The sequence below is a fragment of the Notolepis coatsorum genome (genome assembly GCF_963971535.1).
Source record: "Notolepis coatsorum genome assembly, chromosome: 1".
Classification (NCBI taxonomy): domain Eukaryota; kingdom Metazoa; phylum Chordata; class Actinopteri; order Aulopiformes; family Paralepididae; genus Notolepis; species Notolepis coatsorum.
The window spans coordinates 73,000,223-73,019,329 of NC_140165.1; the positions used below are offsets into that span (position 1 = coordinate 73,000,223).

The following is a 19,107-nucleotide window of genomic DNA, read 5'->3' on the forward strand; positions in this document are numbered from 1 at the left end:
CCCATCCACTAAGGATGGTCATCTGCCTATCATTTCCCACTGGAGTCATGGATTCAATAAGACGCTCCCCACTCCGACCCCCCTCTAGATAAACCCCTGATTAAACCCCCACTAGTCCAATAAACACAATTAATAATAATAATAAAAATAGAATTCCAATAAAGATATCGGTCGAAAACCACCTGAGCCTTGGCCCTAACATGAGATAACCATAATGGAAAAAATAGCCATTATTATATAATAACTTAACATCACCCCTGCAACCATCTATTTCCGAGTCTGCGCATCAACGTCGCAATGTTATAGCACAAATGGATAAAGGAAAATTCAAAACAAAATTAAATTAAAGCATACCAGCATATAGTCTAAGGCAGGATCGGATCACAGGTAAATTGTGCAGACAGATGTCATTTAAACAACGACAATAAAAGAAAGGGAAAAAAGGGGGATTATGGTCAAAGTGCACACCTGTAAACAGCCCCTCTGAACAGGCACAACGGTTGGAATGACATAACCTATGTAAGAATAGAATTAAACACATTCATTAACCCGGGGATGGTAATGCAATACCTGACACAACCTGTTATCATATATTGTTTCAATAAAGATATCGGTCAAAAACCACTGTGATCCTTGGCCCTAACATGAGATAACTGTAATGGAAGAAATAGTCATTATTATATAATAACTCAACATAACTTATGTAAGAATAGAATTAAACACATTCATTAACCCGGGGATGGTAATGCAATACCTGACACAACCCGTTATCATATATTGTTTCAATAAAGATATCGGTCGAAAACCACCGTGAGCCTTGGCCCTAACATGAGATAACTATAATGGAAAAAATAGTCATTATTATATAATAACTCAACATAACCTTTGTAAGAATAGAATTAAACACATTCATTAACCCGGGGATGGTAATAAACAATACCCGACACAACCTGTTATCATATATTGTTTATATATATATTCAACCGATCTTCTCCTACCGGAGCCCAAAGCTCAAAACAGCCTGTATATAAAAATAAAAGCATACAAGAAGTTAGTTAGGGACCCGATCACCGTTGAATTGTGCGAACCGATGACACTTAAACAGCAACAACAACCAAAGTGCGTAAATATTAACGGGTCTCGAATGTATCAGCGCAGACGTTAGACGCAGCCCGCTAGCTAGCCCGAGGCTAGCGTGTAAGCTAGTGATGAATCCGGATAGCACGTTAGTCTATTATGTACATTGTTCAGCTAGCTCGTTAGCTTCCAAAGAGGCGATACACAAGTACGACCATGAGGTCAGCTTTAGCAAGTAACAGAAGTCATTGGGAAGCCCCGCTAGTTGGATGGGCAGTTAGCATGTCTGGGCATGACAGCAAGTGTTTGTGAATAGCCGGCCCTAACAATGTATTCCGGCCCACATCGCCAAGTCACTCACCCGATATAGTTATCAAGCTACAGTCTCGGGTATCCCCTCGAGATATTCCTTCGCTTTAGCCAACGACCAAAATGAATGCAGACCATCGACCTTATCCAACACAGATAATTTCACGGGAGCGAATAGCGTGGGCCTCAGGCCTAGTTTCCATAGCTTGGACAGGACCACTTTGTATTCGCCTCTCTGTGCTTGAACCTCCGGTGTAAAGTCTTCGAAAATGGCCACTTTGTGATCGCCAAGCCTTAGATTACCCCTTCTGGCCCGAGCCGACCGCATGATGAGTTCCCTCTGCTGAAGCCTGTTCAGCTTGACGATGATGGGCCTCGGCTCCTTGTTCACACCAGGAGTGGACCTGCCCGCTCTGTAGGCCGACTCACAGACGGGAGGGGAGGAGAGGACGTCATTCCCCAGTATTTTTTGCAGCAATTCCGGCATGGTCTCAGAGAGACGGCCTTCCCCGTTGCCCTCCGGTACTCCAACAATCCTGATGTTGTAGCGTCTCTCCCGGGACTGCATTTCCACAATTACCGACTGTAGTTTGGTAACTTCAGCCTGCCTAGCCAGCAGGGAGGACTCTAGATCCACCATCTTCTCGCCCTGTAATGATACCTCCGTCGATAGCGCAGCTAGTTCGATAGCATTAGCCGAGGAGACAGCGTGCAGCGACTCCATCTTGTCTATCAGCGGGACGACCGCCAACCTTATTTCTTCTGATATCTCTCGATGAAGGTTATCACAAAAATCTGCCAGCACTTTCTTTTGTGCTTCAGCGAAGCGTGTCTCAGATTCTGCATGGAGCTTGGTCATGACCAAGAGCACAGCTTCGCTTATCTCACCGACACCGGGCGATGGTGCGGCCAGGCCCGGTGGTGGTTTGCCGGCTGGGGCGCTCATGGATCTGGTTTCCACCACCGACATCGCAGAAAGTCAAAAAAAGTCGACTACAGTATTTGAAACACGACGACTCAACAAGCAGACAAAAAACAAATACAAATATGATCGCTCAGCTCCGCGCCCCCCGTAATTATCGTAAAATAGAGTCCTTACCTCACATCAGATGTTCTGCAAAAAGATTAATCCAATTCCTGATCGCCATTCCAAATATTGATCGCGTTTATTGATCCAGGTAGTAGCCTCGCATTCTAACCGTTAGCATTGCGTAAATGAGCTAATAAGGCACTGGATTCATACTGTAGCTTGATAGCTAGCGTCGAAATCCTCTGTGTGTGTCGCATTGAAGATGACATCACAGCACCCCAGCTACACTGACGGGGGGGGGGGGGGGGGGGGGTACCGTCTTTATATCTATCTATGGGGGGTACTACCGAGCCGAGTAGGTACCGTGCAGTCCCAGACTGTGGAAAAGCGGCATAAGAGAATACTTCATAATGTTTCATGCGATTAAAAAGTAAATATATATATGATGATGATGCACACACACCTTTACAGTGTTTTGTTTACCAGTAGGACGTTATAACATTGCTGATAATAAAAATCACAAGTCTAAGCTATCAAGTCTCCCGTGATTTTCTCTTACTATAACCATTCCTTGGTTACATGATTATTATTTTCTCACAGTAGTGTGTGTGCAAAAGTCTTAGGCACCCAAGAGTTGTTTTTATATAAATTGTCTTAGATGTTAATAATTTTTTTTTTAAAGTCTTAGATTTTGAGAAACGTTTAATTAAATTATTTTTTTTAAAGCATTTTTGTTTGTTTATTTGTTTATTATTATTTCCACTTACAAACATAAATTCTGGAATAAAATAAGTAAAAGAAGAACAGTTCAAATGTGCAGGAAAGGTAAACCCAAGGGCTTATAAGCGACCTCCCCTCTTAAACCTATAAAGGATAGCTACACCCCCCCCCCACATTATGCACAAACACATGCGCATATCCCTCTCTCATACACACAGATACATACAATACAGCATTATACAACTATTATAATGTTGGGGAAAAAATTTAAGACTTTACACAAATACACATGGACTACAGGATCTGTAGTTCTTTTTTGAGCTTAGTTTTAAATATATTTAAAGTGGAACATGTTTCTATTAGATTTTGTATATCATTCCACATCACTGCACCTTGATAAACAAATGAGAATTTGGCAACAGAGGTCCTACAGAAAGGAATGCGTAAGTCTTTATTTCTTCTTGTGAGATGTGCATGATAATGAGAATTAAACTCAAAATAAGTTTGAAAACAATTAGGCAAAGATAAAGGAAGACCAATTACTTTGTACATAAGAACCCCTGTTTGATACTTGTTGATCTTCATGGTTTAATGCAGACATATGTTGCAGGGACTATTTTAATCGGCATGTTGGTGTGACTGTAGGCTTCAAAGGGTTCAATCAAGCATTTGTATGTGCTTTAGAGGAAATGTCAAAATATCGTGATGTACACCGTGTATCGTGACATAGCCAAAAAATATTGTGATATAATTTAGAGGCCATATCGCCCAGCCCTAGACTATAATATCTACATCCTGATCTGCAATGCACACTTTTTAGAACTGTATATAGTTAACTTTATTTTAGTCATCTTGTTTTATTCTATGCTAAATGATTGTATTTTTATTATTGGAAGCGGCTATAGTCGAGGGACCACAATAAATAAATGTTCACTCTTCTTGCTGTAAAGTACTGAAATAAGTGACAATAAAGGAATCTGAATCTGAAAAATGGTGTAGTGGTTAGGGGGGGTCTTGGTGACTCAGGGGTTAAACTGTTACCATGCTGTAGTGGTTAGGGGTTAAAGGTTAAACTGTTACCATGCTGTAGTGGTTAGGGGTTAAAGGTTAAACTGTTACCATGCTGTAGTGGTTAGGGGTTAAAGGTTACTGTAGTGGTTGGGGGTTAAAGGTTACCATGCTCTAGTGGTCAGGGGTTAAAGGTTACCATGCTGTAGTGGTTGGGGGTTAAAGGTTAAACTGTTACCATGCTGTAGTGGTTGGGGGTCAGGGGTTAAAGGTTAAACTGTTACCATGCTGTAGTGGTTAGGGGTCAGGGGTTAAAGGTTACCATGCTGTAGTGGTCAGGGGTTAAAGGTTGCCATGCTGTAGTGGTTAGGGGTCAGGGGTTAAAGGTTACCATACTGTAGTGGTTGGGGGTCAGGGGTTAAAGGTTAAACTGTTACCATGCTGTAGTGGTTAGGGGTCAGGGGTTAAAGGTTACCATGCTGTAGTGGTCGGGGGTTAAAGGTTAAAGGTCACCATGCTGTAGTGGTTGGGGGTTAAAGGTTAAACTGTTACCATGCTGTAGTGGTTGGGGGTCAGGGGTTAAAGGTTAAACTGTTACCATGCTGTAGTGGTTAGGGGTCAGGGGTTAAAGGTTACCATGCTGTAGTGGTCAGGGGTTAAATGTTAAAGGTCACCATGCTGTAGTGGTTGGGGTCAGGGGTTAAAGGTTAAACTGTTACCATGCTGTAGTGGTTAGGGGTCAGGGGTTAAAGGTTACCATGCTCTAGTGGTCAGGGGTTAAAGGTTACCATGCTGTAGTGGTTGGGGAAGGTCTTGGTGACGAACACGTTGGTCAGCTGCTCCACCAGGACCCCCTGGCTGTACAGGAACTTGAGGTGCGGCATGGGGAACCTCTGCAGGTAATCCGCTCGGAAGCCGTCGAACGACACCAGCAGCAGCGGAGCGGCCTCCTGGTTGGCTGACTCACTTCCTGCATCGCCCGCTGCTGCGACGAATGAGACGAGGCCACAGAGGAGGCTCAGTGGTGATCCGAGTGACATCCTGAGGAGAGGGAGAGAGAGAGAGAGAGAGAGAGAGGGGGGAGGGGGAGGGGCCAAGAGAGAGAGGGCAGAGAGAGAGAGAGAGAGAGAGAGAGAGAGAGAGAGAGAGAGAGAGAGAGAGAGAGAGGGGGCAGAGAGAGAGAGAGAGAGAGAGAGGGGGCAGAGAGAGAGAGGGCAGAGAGAGAGAGAGAGAGAGAGAGAGAGGGGGGGGGCAATGCTTAGAAAGTGTTCTATTTTCGTTCTTAAGCGCAGAATTTAGAATGTCTCTACGCACAGAAAAATCTGGATTTATCAACAGTGCGTACACGGGTCCTACTCACACTCCGTGTTGATAAATACTAGGGGTGCACGATATTGATTTTTTGACCCCGATAACGATACCTTTCTGCTCCTCAAGGTCGATACAGATACCGATAAATATATATATTTATTGTATTATAAAAGAATTATGTATATTCCTGTAGTGTTGACCGAACCAGATTTATCATGACATGAGCGTTACTACTATGAACAAAACAAAGCCAAGAGAACAGTTTTGACTCTTCAAATAAAGTGACTATATTTATTTTTCCAAATAAATATAATTTGAGTCAATCACAAAATTCACAATCCGTCAGTGTCATTAACAATGTGTTTCCCTGAACAATGAGTGAACTAAAAACCAACAGGTATTGTGCTTTGTCAGTAGGGATGGGTACCGTTCACATTTCAACCGATACGGTACCTGTGAATCAACACATTTTTTCTGTACTTTAGTCTCTAAAAATGTAATCTACCTACCTCAGTTGTGAAAAAAAAAAATCCAAACTTCAAATAACCACATTTTCGACTGTTTTTTTTCGGCTTGCCATTGCCCCGACTGCTTTGTTGTTGAATCAAGTCAAATCCTAAGTAAGCATATATTGTGCGTGTGAACGTTGACATGAAAAGAAAAAAGTGTAATTTTGTAATATATATATATATTTTTTTTAATCGGAGCTATCAATAATTGTATCGGGTTTATCGGGATGATGTCATAATTGCTGATATCGGCCCGATAATTATCGACCCGATAATTATCGTGCATCCCTAATAAATACCATTTGTTCTTACCGTCAATGCTCGTGCATGATTATCCATATATGGTCATGAAACACCCCCATGGAATGTAGAATAATGGACTAAGCGGACTTGAAACTTCACTGAGAGCGAGTCCTCCGTGATCAATCTCGCTGTCAGTGAAGTTTCAACTGAGGTCATCTATTCTAACCAACACATTGAAGCTAGAAAGCATTTCGTTGTGACCAATCTTATTTGGAAACATGACACACAGAATAATAGTATTTAGCGTTTTATTTTAAACAATATTTAATCGTATGATTGTAGATATTTTTTGAGAATAAATAAATCCAATGAAGGTGTCAAGTTCACAGACAACTCCGCTGAGGAAGAGGGAGCGTGTAGACTATCTTCGGTGCGCCGGGAGCCAAGGATGCTGACTGACCCAGTCCTGCTACAGAACCAGCACATTGACAGAAATAAATGACAAGCTGACCCGACATTAAGCACTGTAATGACTGAAATGAAATCAATTTCAGCACGCCAACTCTGCGCTCTACAATGCCTATTGTGCGCGCATGAGCCCATGGTTTTGGTCAGAGTCATTATGGCTTCAGTGGATAACCCTGATCTGCATTTAAGTGATGTTGTAGATACCCCAGTACAGGGTTCGAAATTAACGGGGGCTTGGGGCAAAATGCCCTTGAAAATTTACCAAATGCCCTCGAAAATCAGTTAAGGGGGCAAGAAAAGCCCCCGACAGTTTACTAATTATATATATAATTATATATATGCTCTACAGTGCGAGCATTTCCCTCGTATTTGCCCCTAATAATATGTGTGTGTGCGAACCGGAAAAATCATTTACTTGCAGTGTGCGAGACGAGTGAAGATTACAAAACAGCTCCGCTGTTAATAGTTCAGAAACTGGACTGAAATTCAGTTTTTGGGTGGAATGCAAGGAGGGAGGGAGGCGGGGTGTTACAGGGTGCTTGAGAGGTGCGAACGCAGACATACAGAGAGCTCTGCTCTGCTTTCATCAAGCATGCATATTGTAACTTAAGTTACACTGCTATCTTAACGTTAGCAAGCTAAGCATCTGCATAGCGCGACCTGTGTAACGTTAAGTAACTTATGTTCGGCGGGGAAAGACCGTTCCATTTGTAACACAACTTCAAAGAATAACATCCAAATCCGATCCCGATGCGCATTTCCTTCATTCCACAGCGCCGAGCGTGCAACGTATTTCATTGATAGATCTGGCCAGAGCCTATACTCAAACGTTCCAGTGCTGTCTTCGGGATAATTTTAATCCAAACGTCCATTCAAAACTTGTATTATGAAATAATTCTGGGATGTCTGACTATTTCCCTATGCATTGGTGCGAGTTCAGCTGACAGTCCATAGTCCATGACCATGACATAAGTTCATGAGATGCTCTGTTCTTTGGTTGTGTTTGAGGTGGATGTTGTTGCGTGTGTGGGGTTTTTCATGTATCAATTTGAAACAAGCCTCTTGACTGTTGGAATTAGGGATGTTAAAAATAAAATAGCTAATAATATTATTCAATATTAGACATTCATTGATCCAGAGGCAACCGGCTATTCGTCTGCTATTTGTAGATATATCAAGACAACAACACAACTTGCCCTCAGGGACAATCATATTTAATCAGATAGAGTATGTATGTATTATTTACAGATAATTGAAGGTACCTCAAAACATGAAACCAAGCCATGTCACACATCGTGTGTGTGTGTGTGTGTGTTACTTGAACAATTGTCACTGTGCTCCTAAATTTCTTTGTGTGCTCCTAAATTTGTATTTAGATTTTTATTTATTAACATTTTATTTAGGAGCACATGTGCTCCTTGGGAAAAAGGTTAGCGTAGAGCCCTATATATGGAGACATTAACATTACGTTATCAAACGTAGGGACGAAGACTGTAAAAAAAAGTGTCAACAATGTTTTATAATCTTTGTTAATTTTCATTATAAAAATGTTGTGCCCCCGAAATACAAAAAAGCCCCCGAAAATCAATTAAGGGGGGCAAAAAAAATGTAATTTCTAACCCTGCCCCAGTAATAACATTACAATTGAATTAAATACAATTAGGCCTGAATGAGTCGTGTTCCTCCGGGCCACCGGCAAGGACATTATCAGCCAAAACGCGCATCGCAGATTATCTGTACATTGACCGAGTGGAATCCCGTTCACATTACTGGATTTGTTTATTGATGGAGCTTTGAAAGCTCCGATGATGTTGGGAACCCCTGCTATAGCCTATGTCCTTTATAATGTTATAGGCTATTTTATGTACAGTAGTCTATTTATGATTTGTTTCCATAGCCGGTGTTGTGCCGAATTCGGACTCCCTGCCAGAATCGGACCCCCCTCTGGAAAACGTGCATATCATCCTAGATCCTACCCAGTACCCAGCATGTAATACGTTCTTTGTTAGAACTCAACTCGTTATTATTTTGAGCATAGATTGCAGAAATACGGGAACGTTTTGATTATATTTTAAAGGCTTTGACATTGTAAAACTAAATAAGTGGAATTTTGAAGTTGTAAGCAGAATACAAGTCATATCACCCACACGATATATGCTACCTGTATCCAGAGCATGTATGCTTTTCATTCATTTAAGACACATTTATTGCAAGGGTTTTGTAATACACATAAACTCAACAAATAACCTCTGTTCTCGTTGCAATGCGTTTTAAATTCTTTCTTATACAGTAGGAAGGGGGAAGAACACTATATCGTGGGTGTTCATATGACTTGTATTCTGCTTACAGCTTTGAAATTCCACTTATTTCGTTTTACAATGTCAAAGCCTTTTAAATATAATCAAAACGCTCCTGTATTTCTGCAATCTATGCGCAAAATAATAACGAGTTGAGTTACGCGGAGCGCAGTCAGTGCACCCGTATTCCGATAGCGCTATATATAAACCATGCTGCATTCATTCGGAAAGAAAGACCTATTCCAAATGCTATTTATAGGGTTTGACAATAATTACACTACTGTCGCTATTTTACAATTAACTATAATGAATTACGGGTCATACCGAACACGTCAGTCAAACTAATGCACGGAAACTTATTTCCGCATGCAGTCTTCATATTCTACCGCTGGGCGCCAGGTACGCATGGTCTGAGCTGTGCATAGATATGCACAAAGTCAAGCACACGTTCAAATTGATAAGTCCCACACTTTGCTTAGAAATGATCGTACGCACGGGTTACGCACATATCTGTGCGTACGCACCATTGATAAATGAGGGCCCAGGAGAAAGAATGAAAGTGATGGAGACAGTGAGAATTTTTTTTTTACATATCTTACAAAAAAGACTAGACAACAACACACTTCTATTTGCTATCAAATACATAAATATTATGTTATTACATAATATCAAAGTCCCCATTCTCACTACTGCCTTTCTTAATACCATGGCTCTAGGTTGTTATTTCATACTTTTCACCAATCAATCAATCCATTTTTATTTATATAGCACATTGACAACAGTTGTGACTGTACCAAAGTGCTTCACAGATAAAACATGGAGCAAAGAAGAAATACATATACAATAATACATATACTAAATATAAAAGTGCAAAAAGTGCAAATACAAATAAGTGCAGGGGTTCAGATAGAAATAAAAACTAAATAAGAATAAGAGACGGAAAAGTGCAGTAGAATACAAAATAAGGCATAAAAGGACTAAAAGTAAGGAGCTAGGAGGCGGGCTCAGCTCTGGTAAAGCGTACTAGGGCTGACCTGATGTGGAAGGGAAGGCTAGTCCACCGTTTAGGCACGGCTGTGGAACAAGCTCTGTCCCCTAGAGCTGTAAAGTGTCCCCCGCCCACCCCTCCTACCCACCTCCCCCCCCCCCCCTCCACCCCTCCTACCCAACCCCCCCTCCACCCCTCCTACCCAAACTCCTCCAATGTACAGTTGCTACGTCAAATGCAGGGCTGTACAGTGCGACATATATATCGCACGTGCTACAGCAACAGCGGTCTGTGCGATGAATGGATTTACTTCAGTAGCACTGGTGCGATAGGCATTGGGTTCATATAGATACTCTTATTTTGTAAATCCTGTAGCGGGTCTCATTTCTGCCCAAGCGCAGCTCCAGCTATAATAACTAGGCTCCGACAGCTAGCAACACTCAGTTTGCTTCGATACTCTTATTTTGAAAATCCTGTGTGTCGTGACTCATATCCGCTCTACACAGGGCTGTACGTTAACTTTTTTTGCACATAGCACTGGTGCTACAGAGGTTGATAGTTTTGTAGCACAGGCCAAAATCTTGTAGCACGAGTATAAAACGTCTCTAAAATCTCTAAAACAACCACAAGTAGTGCAGTTCATTACTTAAATAGGTATGTGACAGGCAAGGGACATGAATCTTGCATACAGGGCACACAAAATCCAAACTTTAACAAGAAATGCTTTTCAGACAAATTCTTTCTTTATTTGCCCATAATCTGTAAAACAAAAAAACAAGGACATAACCATATAACTGATATAACAGAAGCAGTCTGAGACCAGGCAGCGCTGGTGTGGATTACAGGGAAAGCTAGAAACCAACCTAGAAACAACTAGAAACCAACATAACAAATATATATAATGCATACAAACACCTGTGTACATATTTGTGGAACCAAATAAATAAATCTATTATTATTATTATAATTATTCAAGTGTGTGTGTGTGTGTGTGTGCGTGCATGCATGCGTGTCACAGTTCCAGCATGTCTGCTGGCCACTTTTTCAGATTTGGCCTCCTGGCCCTCTTGGAAGACGCCAACCATTTTGCTGCTACATTGCTAGGGTTGAATAGCTCCAATGGACAGCCTTCCGTGCTGATGCGGATCAAGTCTTCAGCAGTGGAGACATGGAGGCTGCTGCGGGTACTGTTCTTAATCCGGTTTTGGGCTGAAAATCCACGCTCACACTGAGCGGAGGAGATCGGCATCACAAGCAGTATTTCAGCCAAGTGCAGGAAGTTCTGAAATAAAAAATAAAAAGGAGTAAAACTCAATTAATTTATTCTGTAGAGTACACATGACTTTGTAAATTCTGAAGAATATTAAATATTACAAACCTTAAAGTCTGAACGATATGGCTCCTTGGTGAGCAGTGTCTGCCACAGCCCTAGGTATGACTTGTCTGCAAAAGTTGTACTGATGAGAGTCTTCAGCTGCTGCCATTCCTGAAGGACCTGCTCCGACTGGCATCCACCACTAGGTGTCAATAGAGATACAGGGAGAGAGATTAGGGGAGAAATAAGGTGTAGAAACATTTAGACATATACGAAATGTGTGAAACTTAAAACATTGAACATGTTATAGATTCATTAAAATAAATATTGGTCATACCTCTTACTAAAATGAGAATTTGCAATATTGGCCTATCTACTCACTTTCTGAGAAGTTCTGCAAAGTGTTGGAGAAGAGACTGAACCTCTGCCCTGCCGTAGTCCAGTAGTGCAGCTCGACTCTCTGGCCATGCGTCATGGTTAAAAATTCTGAAGCAGTCGACTACACCTTCCCCTGACTGACTCATCACGCAGCTGAAGCGTGATCTGATCTCCTCGACTGCCATGTCAACAGCTGCTGCCACATGCAGATTACTGAAAACACCGGCATCCGTCAAGGAAACTTGCCCTTTCAGCTCCATGCCCTGAAAAGCATGTTAATGTTAAAATTGAAATACCAATAACAACTGAAAAGATTATTTTCTAAATATGTTCTTGTATTTGCTATTGTATCACACCTGAAAGGTAACACTCTCTCCCTCAGAGTGACTGCTCAGAAACCTCTCCAACATCCCTCCTGGCTTGTGCCTCAACTTCATCCCTTCCAGTTCAGACACTGTTCTCTTTAGCTCAGCAGAAGCCTTTGGTAGGATCAAGTCGTTTGCCTGAAGGATCCGGCTGAGGCTCCCTAGTTCTGCAAACACGTCAGCCATGAAGTGGCTGAAGGCGCAGAACTCTGCACGTTCCATCTCACACTTGACCTAAAAAATAATTTCAGAGATTGCAGAAAATTACATTATTTCTAGAAACAACATGGTTAAGAAAAGATTCAGCAACTCGAAGCAAGCATTTATTTTGAAATATATTACCTTCTTAGCCCTTCCTTTCACCTCAGCAGAGGGAGAGGATGCAGCCAGGTGGGTCATGTGCTGCAGGGTTGCAGCATATTGGCCGCTGTCCTGTTCATCCTGTCCTGGTTTGAGAAGTGCATGCAATGCACGCTCAATATGAGGAAGCCAGCGTGTGCCTTTGACGCTGGAAGGGTTACTGATGTTGACTCCCAGCATGTTGCCCACTGCCTGCAGCTCCCTCTGAGATTTTGGGCTATAGTGGTATGTTTTCCACAGCAGGTGGAGGAGGTCATATAGTTTAGCTACCATTGGCTCCTTTTTTTGGACCGTCAGCATGGCCAATTCCAATCTAAATGAATGACAGTGTAAAAGTAGGTTTGATTAAAAAAACAAGTGGTGTGGCGCTTCAAAGTCTGAATGTTTCTATAATACAATTTACCATGTAGTCTTTAGCCTAATTAGAGAGGAAACATATTACTGTTCTGATGAGGATGATTTAACAAGAATCAATCATGAAATTATACCAATTCTTGATTTTATGTACAGTTGGATCACATTCAATGTATCAAATGTACCTGTGAGGCATGCAGTGCCACGGAATGACATGCTCCCCGACCTCTTCTTTGAGCAGGGCAATGACACCTCCACGATGTCCCATATTCACCGCAGCTCCATCTGCTCCGAAGCCAACGAGCTTTTTCATCCATCCGGTCTCCTGTCCCAGCTGCTCAAAAGCAGTCTTGGTGGCTTGTAGTGTTCCTTGAATGAGATCCATGCATGCACACGCACACACACACACACACACACACACACGCACACACACACACTTAATCAGAAATACAAGGAACTCTGCATGAATGAAAAGTGCTTTATAAATAAAATGAATTATTATTACCTTATTTGCATATTGTCTCGTTATTAGATAGATAATTAATACTTTATTGATCCCGGAGGGGAATTTAAGTAGCCAGTATTTAAGTATTGAAAAACGTAATAATAGTGTCTACTCACCTAATGCATGGGCATGCTCTAGCTCCTGTTGGCCGATCAGTTGGTTCACTGGTTTTCCATTTTTGATCATCCTAATGTAGACCATCTCGCATTCTTTGTTTGAAGCGTCAGTGTCCCCATCAATCATCACGGACAGGTAGCGGTTTCCTCCAATTTCATCCACCAGGTCGGACTTCATTTCATTAGCTATTGTCTCGACCATCTCTCCACATCGGACGTGGTTGTCATACGATGGAGTTATATCGGCTCCGTTCTTTTTACACAGTAAAATTAGTGGCTTAAATTTTGTGAACGGCATTTCTTCTTTGGCGATGCAATATGCCACCTTCATCTTCAGCTTCACCTCGCGCAGATCAGAATCATCCGCTCTGGTTGCCTGTTTAGTCAGCGAGTGCAAGAGGGTGCCGGCCCGCTCGGGGTTATGTTTAGAGTTGAATGCATCCCGGGCAAGAATGTGTCGATGGGACGTATTATGCTTGCTAACATTATCCCTTTTTAGGATCTTGTTACCCACGACATATGGATTTTCTGATCTAATCTTTTCGGGAGCCTCTCGGCACCAGTGACAGAATAATAGCTGCTCTTCCTCGTTAAAAATTAGCCACGGAAAGTCATTTTTCCACTCCGCGTTATATCTGTAAACCTTAATCTTCTCCTTCTCCTGTCTCGTTTCTATTACCGGTGGTCCCTCTCGGGCTCGTTTGGGGTTTTGTACTTCTTTTGGATTTAAAACCTTAAAAAAACGCTTCATCTTGTCAGAAACTGTCATCAGTCACTGTACATTGAGCTCGCACCTGGCTGCTGGCTCGCGAGTCGCGGGGATATTGTTCGCTAGGGATTATGGGATTTGGTGTTTTGATATGGACTCTACGCGAGACAGGACATTGTTTTTGATCGCACGAGACTACAAATACCAAGTGGATAGCGTGGCGCTGTGGTCCATTTATATACGTCACACTTTTTTTTTTTTTTTTGCTTGGCGACGGGCCATCGCACCCGTGCTAGTGAAGTCAATTCATTCATCGCACAGACTGACGTCAGTGTCGCACGTGCGATATATATCTCGCACCGTACAGCCCTGGCTCTACAGCACACAGCCAATAGGATGCATCTCCACACAGCAGTAGTGTCTGGAACGCAGACATTGCAACAGAGCAAGGATAGTGTTTTCGCGACCCAAAACAAATCCCTGCTGTTTTATTCTGCAACGGGTCAAATGCATATAACATGCTTTGCAATCCTCGCCATTCCTTTATGACCACGTCGTGTTTAAGACCGGAATTAACCGGACGTTAGCATAAACTAACAACAAGCTAAAGCCCTGTTCAGAGCGACAGAGAACAGCAGAGCATACAAGCAGTGGGGACTGGGAAGGAGGGGGGGGGGGGGCATTCTCCCTCTGTGTGTGTGCGTTTGAAAAGATATGAAGTCAGACGAGTACATTATATTGATAGTCAATGTACTGAGGGTGGACAGATGATGTTGATATTTAAACATAAAAAATACAATACATAATAAATGTATGCATGATCATCATGCAACATAAAACAATTGCAGGAACGGTTTGGGAGAGGAAGGGGTTTTAGGTTGCGTGTTCCAAAAAAAATGTACTTAAAGGGGAACTATTTTACTATTTCTTTCACTATTTGGGCACTTTTACACAATTCCTGTGAGTCTATGGAACACCTCTGTAATATATATATTTTTTTTATTCATTGTTTTGTATTTCTAATCAAGTCCTCAAAAACAGCATTTTTCTACCTCAAGATCTCGAGCTGTTTTGAGCCTGGGCTCCTAAACCACTGTGTGGCCTGCGCCGCCTCTTGAACATTATCATGCAGCAGTGACTATATGACATCACATATAGGCACATTTTCAAACGACTCAGTTCAGTGAGGGTGAATATTGTGAGAGGAGAATTGGAAGAATGCGCCAATATGAGAATTTTGAGACATAGATCATATTAATATAAGTTCACATAGCTAGGAAACAATGCTAAACACTCAAAAAGGCCATTTATAAGATAGTTCCCCTTTAAAGTTTAAAGCTCAATATATCAAAATGTGGCACTTTATAGTGAACAGGAGGTCTATTTGTATTAAAAACAATAAGTCGTTTTTCATTTAAATGTCTGGAAGAGCTAAAAAAAAATTCCAAATTATATTTGTTACCTTTTGAGTTGATCTAAATGTTACTGATTGTGTTAAATGGGCTTACAGTATATCATCTCATATGCACTGCAACTAAATAACACAAATACAATAGGCACATTTGTGACTGTTACAAATAACATGTTTTATACAAGATTTTGGCCTGTGCTACAAAACTATCAACCTCTGTAGCACCAGTGCTATGTGCAAAAAAAGTTAACGTACAGCCCTGGTCAAATACTCTCTTTTCTAGACTATTTTTGTATCACAAACAATATTGTATTTGCAAATGTCATAATAAATGTATAGATGTAGCAATACTGTCTATCTGTATGTCGTGTATGTCATATATGTTATGATGAATTGAAAATGGGGGACCCTGATGTAAACAAGACGAAAGTCTTTCTCTGGTCTGCATCCCCTTAACAATTGTGTGTATCGAGCCGTACTGTATTGTACCCATTCTGCAATCTGTTAAATAAAGTTTTCAATCAATCAATCAATCAAACCTTAGGGCTCTGGGTGGGGTTTTAGTGAGTTTTTCCTTACCTTATGTCTGGGAGTGTTGCATTTATTTATTTTGCATTTATTTTAATTTTTTTGGACTTTATGGTGTTCTTGACTTATTGTGATGTTTCTTCTTGACTTGTTAATGTCCCCATGGGCCGGACACGTCTTCTTTAAACAAGTCTACATTTGATTTGATTTGATGTCTGTGGAGGCACAGGAGCTCGGCCAGGTACTAAATCCATTTAGGGATTTAAAAACAGTTAAAAGTCATTTAAAATCCCTCCCTCCCAATTCAAATGCAATTATCTTGTTTACTTTGTAAGAGAACCAGTTGGGCAGCTCGGTGAAGACTCTGTGATCCCAAAGGAACCAGGACATTTTGACAAACAAACTCAGCAAGGCCGACAGCTTCTCAGTTACAATGGGTGACAATATTGTCACAAGGAAAGATGAAATTACCTACCTGGGTTCCATCCTAGAGGCAAATCTTTCCTGTGACAAAATGGCATCCAAGGTAATAAAAAAGGTCAACCAACGAACTCGATTCTTGTACCGGATCTCCTCTCTGGTAAACAAGAATACCCTGAAGACTCTGGCAGGAGCACTCATTCAAGGGTACTACGACTATGCTTGCACCTCATGGTACCAAAGCACCTCAAAGGCGCTAAAAACAAAATTACAAACATCACAAAACAAACTGGTCAGACTTCTACTTGACCTTACTCCTAGAACCCACCTCACCCCTGCCCACTTTGACAAACTAGGATGGCTTAGAGTAGACGACAAGAGTACAGCAACTTGCAATGGGCCTGGTCTACAAGATACACTATACGACTAAGGTACCCATGTACATGTCAAAATACTTCCCAAAGGTCAGTGAATACCACAATCACAACACCAGAGGGAGCTCCACAAATCATGTTAAACCCAGATTCGGCTCAAACAAGGGACTATTACATTTCGCAATTATGCCACATCAATGTGGAACGCCCTACCCAAAGCTGTAAAGGAATGTGAATCCCTACCCACATTCAAAACCGCTCTTAAAGAGCACCTACGGGAGGCTGCAATTCGAAACTGGCCACCGTAAATGTCCAAACCCCCCCACCCCCACCCCCACCCCCTCCTAATAGACAGTCTCCTCCCCACCACATGTATATATTCTCTCCCCGCCGTATGTATATTTCTCTCCCACCCACCCCCTCCAAATGTACAGTCTCCTCCCCATCATATGTATACATTTCTCTCCCCACCCTATGTATATTTCTCTCCCACCCACCCACCCCCTCCAAATGTACAGTCTCCTCCCCATCATATGTATACATTCTCTCCCCACCGTATGTATATTTCTCTCGCACCCACCCACCCCCTCCTAATGTACAGTCTCCTCCCCATCATATATTTTCTGTTAGGATCTCTGGGTAACAGTACTGTATATTTGCATATTGTATATGTCACAAATGTAATATACCTGTATACCTATATGTCATGTCCCTATGCCATAAATGTCATGATGTCATATATGTTATGATGAATTGAAAATGGGGGACCCTGATGTAAACAATGCGAAAGTCTTTCTCTGGTCTGCATCCCCTTAACAATTGTGTGTATCGAGCCATACTGTACCCATTCTGCAATCTGTTAATAACGTTTTCAATCAATCAATCAATCAAACCTTAGGGCTCTGGGTGGGGTTTTAGTGAGTTTTTCCTTACCTTATGTCTGGGAGTGTTGCATTTATTTATTTTGCATTTATTTGAAATTATTTGGACTTTATCGTGTTCTTGACTTATTGTGATGTTTCTTCTTGACTTGTTAATGTCCCCATGGGCCGGACACGTCTTCTTTAAACAAGTCTACATTTGATTTGATTTGATTTGTGTGGAGACACAGGAGCTCGGTCAGGTACTAAATCCATTTAGGAATTTAAAAACTGTTAAAAGTAATTTAAAATCCCTCCCTCCCAATTCAAATGCAATTATCTTGTTTACTTTGTAAGTGAACCAGTTGGGCAGCTCGGTGAAGACTCTGTGATCCCAAAGGAACCAGGACACTTTGAGTTAACGTTCATTTGCTCTGTCGCCACAGCTGGGATTCATTCACATTTCACACTGTTGATCTGAGCAAATATTATGGATTGATTGATTGATTGAAAACTTTATTAACAGATTGCAGAATGGGTACAATACAGTACGGCTCAATACACACAATTGTTAAGGGGATGCAGACCAGAGAAAGACTTTCGTCTTGTTTACATCAGGGTCCCCCATTTTAAATTCATCATAACATATGACATACATGACATACAGATAGACAGTACTGCTACATCTACACATTTATGACATTTGCAAATACAGTACTGTTTGTGATACAAGAAGAGTCTAGAAAAGAGAGTATATACATTTGACGTAGAAACTGTACATTGATGGACACATTTATGATCTGGATGCAAACTAGGCAGGATGTTAACGTCACTGGTGAAAAAGTGATTTACCTTGGAATACTCCTTTGCCAACTTGCTGTATACTTTGCTTGCAGGTCTGCAGCTGGATTATTAAAAAACAAACTGGTCAGACTACTGCTTGACCTTACTCCTAGAACCCACCTCACCCCTGCCCACTTTGACAACCTAGGATGGCTTAGAGTAGACGACAGAGTACAGCAACTTGCAATGGGCCTGGTCTACAAGATACACTACACGACCAAGGTACCCATGTACATGTCAAAATACTTCCCAAAGGTCAGTGAATACCACGATCACAACACCAGAGGGAGCTCCACAAATCATGTTAAACCCAGATTCGGCTCAAATAAGGGACTAAACACATTTCGCAATTATGCCACATCAATGTGGAACGCCCTACCCAAAGCTGTAAAGGAATGTGGATCACTAACCACTTTCAAAACCTCTCTCAAGGGACACCTACGGGAGACTGCAATTCAACACTGGCCCCTGTAAATATCCGAACCCAACCCCCTCCAATGTACAGTCATTTACCTAGTATGGTTTTGTCAATAGTCCAATGTACAATTTTGTTTGTTTGTACAGTGTCTCCCCCCCCCCCCCCTCAATGTACAGTTTTGCTTGTATATA

The 19,107-nt window shown here is 41.7% G+C and overlaps 2 protein-coding genes across 2 annotated transcripts in view; both read right to left on the bottom strand.

Annotated features, from left to right (window-relative positions):
* The window catches only part of enpp4 (ectonucleotide pyrophosphatase/phosphodiesterase 4), a 108,290-nt gene that overhangs the window by 88,540 nt on the left and 643 nt on the right, over positions 1 to 19,107 (bottom strand). Inside the window, exon 2 of the mRNA XM_084323276.1 lies at positions 4,933 to 5,185. Within this exon, the coding sequence (XP_084179402.1) occupies positions 4,933 to 5,184 (252 nt within the window). The 5' untranslated portion in view covers position 5,185. The remainder of the gene's footprint in view (positions 1 to 4,932; positions 5,186 to 19,107) is intronic.
* On the bottom strand, positions 9,977 to 13,555 carry LOC311237551 (zinc finger protein 862-like; the record flags this gene model as incomplete). The annotated part of the gene is made up of 7 exons (XM_084325497.1): positions 9,977 to 10,006; positions 11,057 to 11,242; positions 11,339 to 11,477; positions 11,657 to 11,916; positions 12,010 to 12,252; positions 12,361 to 12,464; positions 13,354 to 13,555. The coding sequence occupies 7 exons, from the start codon at positions 13,553 to 13,555 to the stop codon at positions 9,977 to 9,979; spliced, it is 1,164 nt and encodes a 387-aa protein (XP_084181623.1).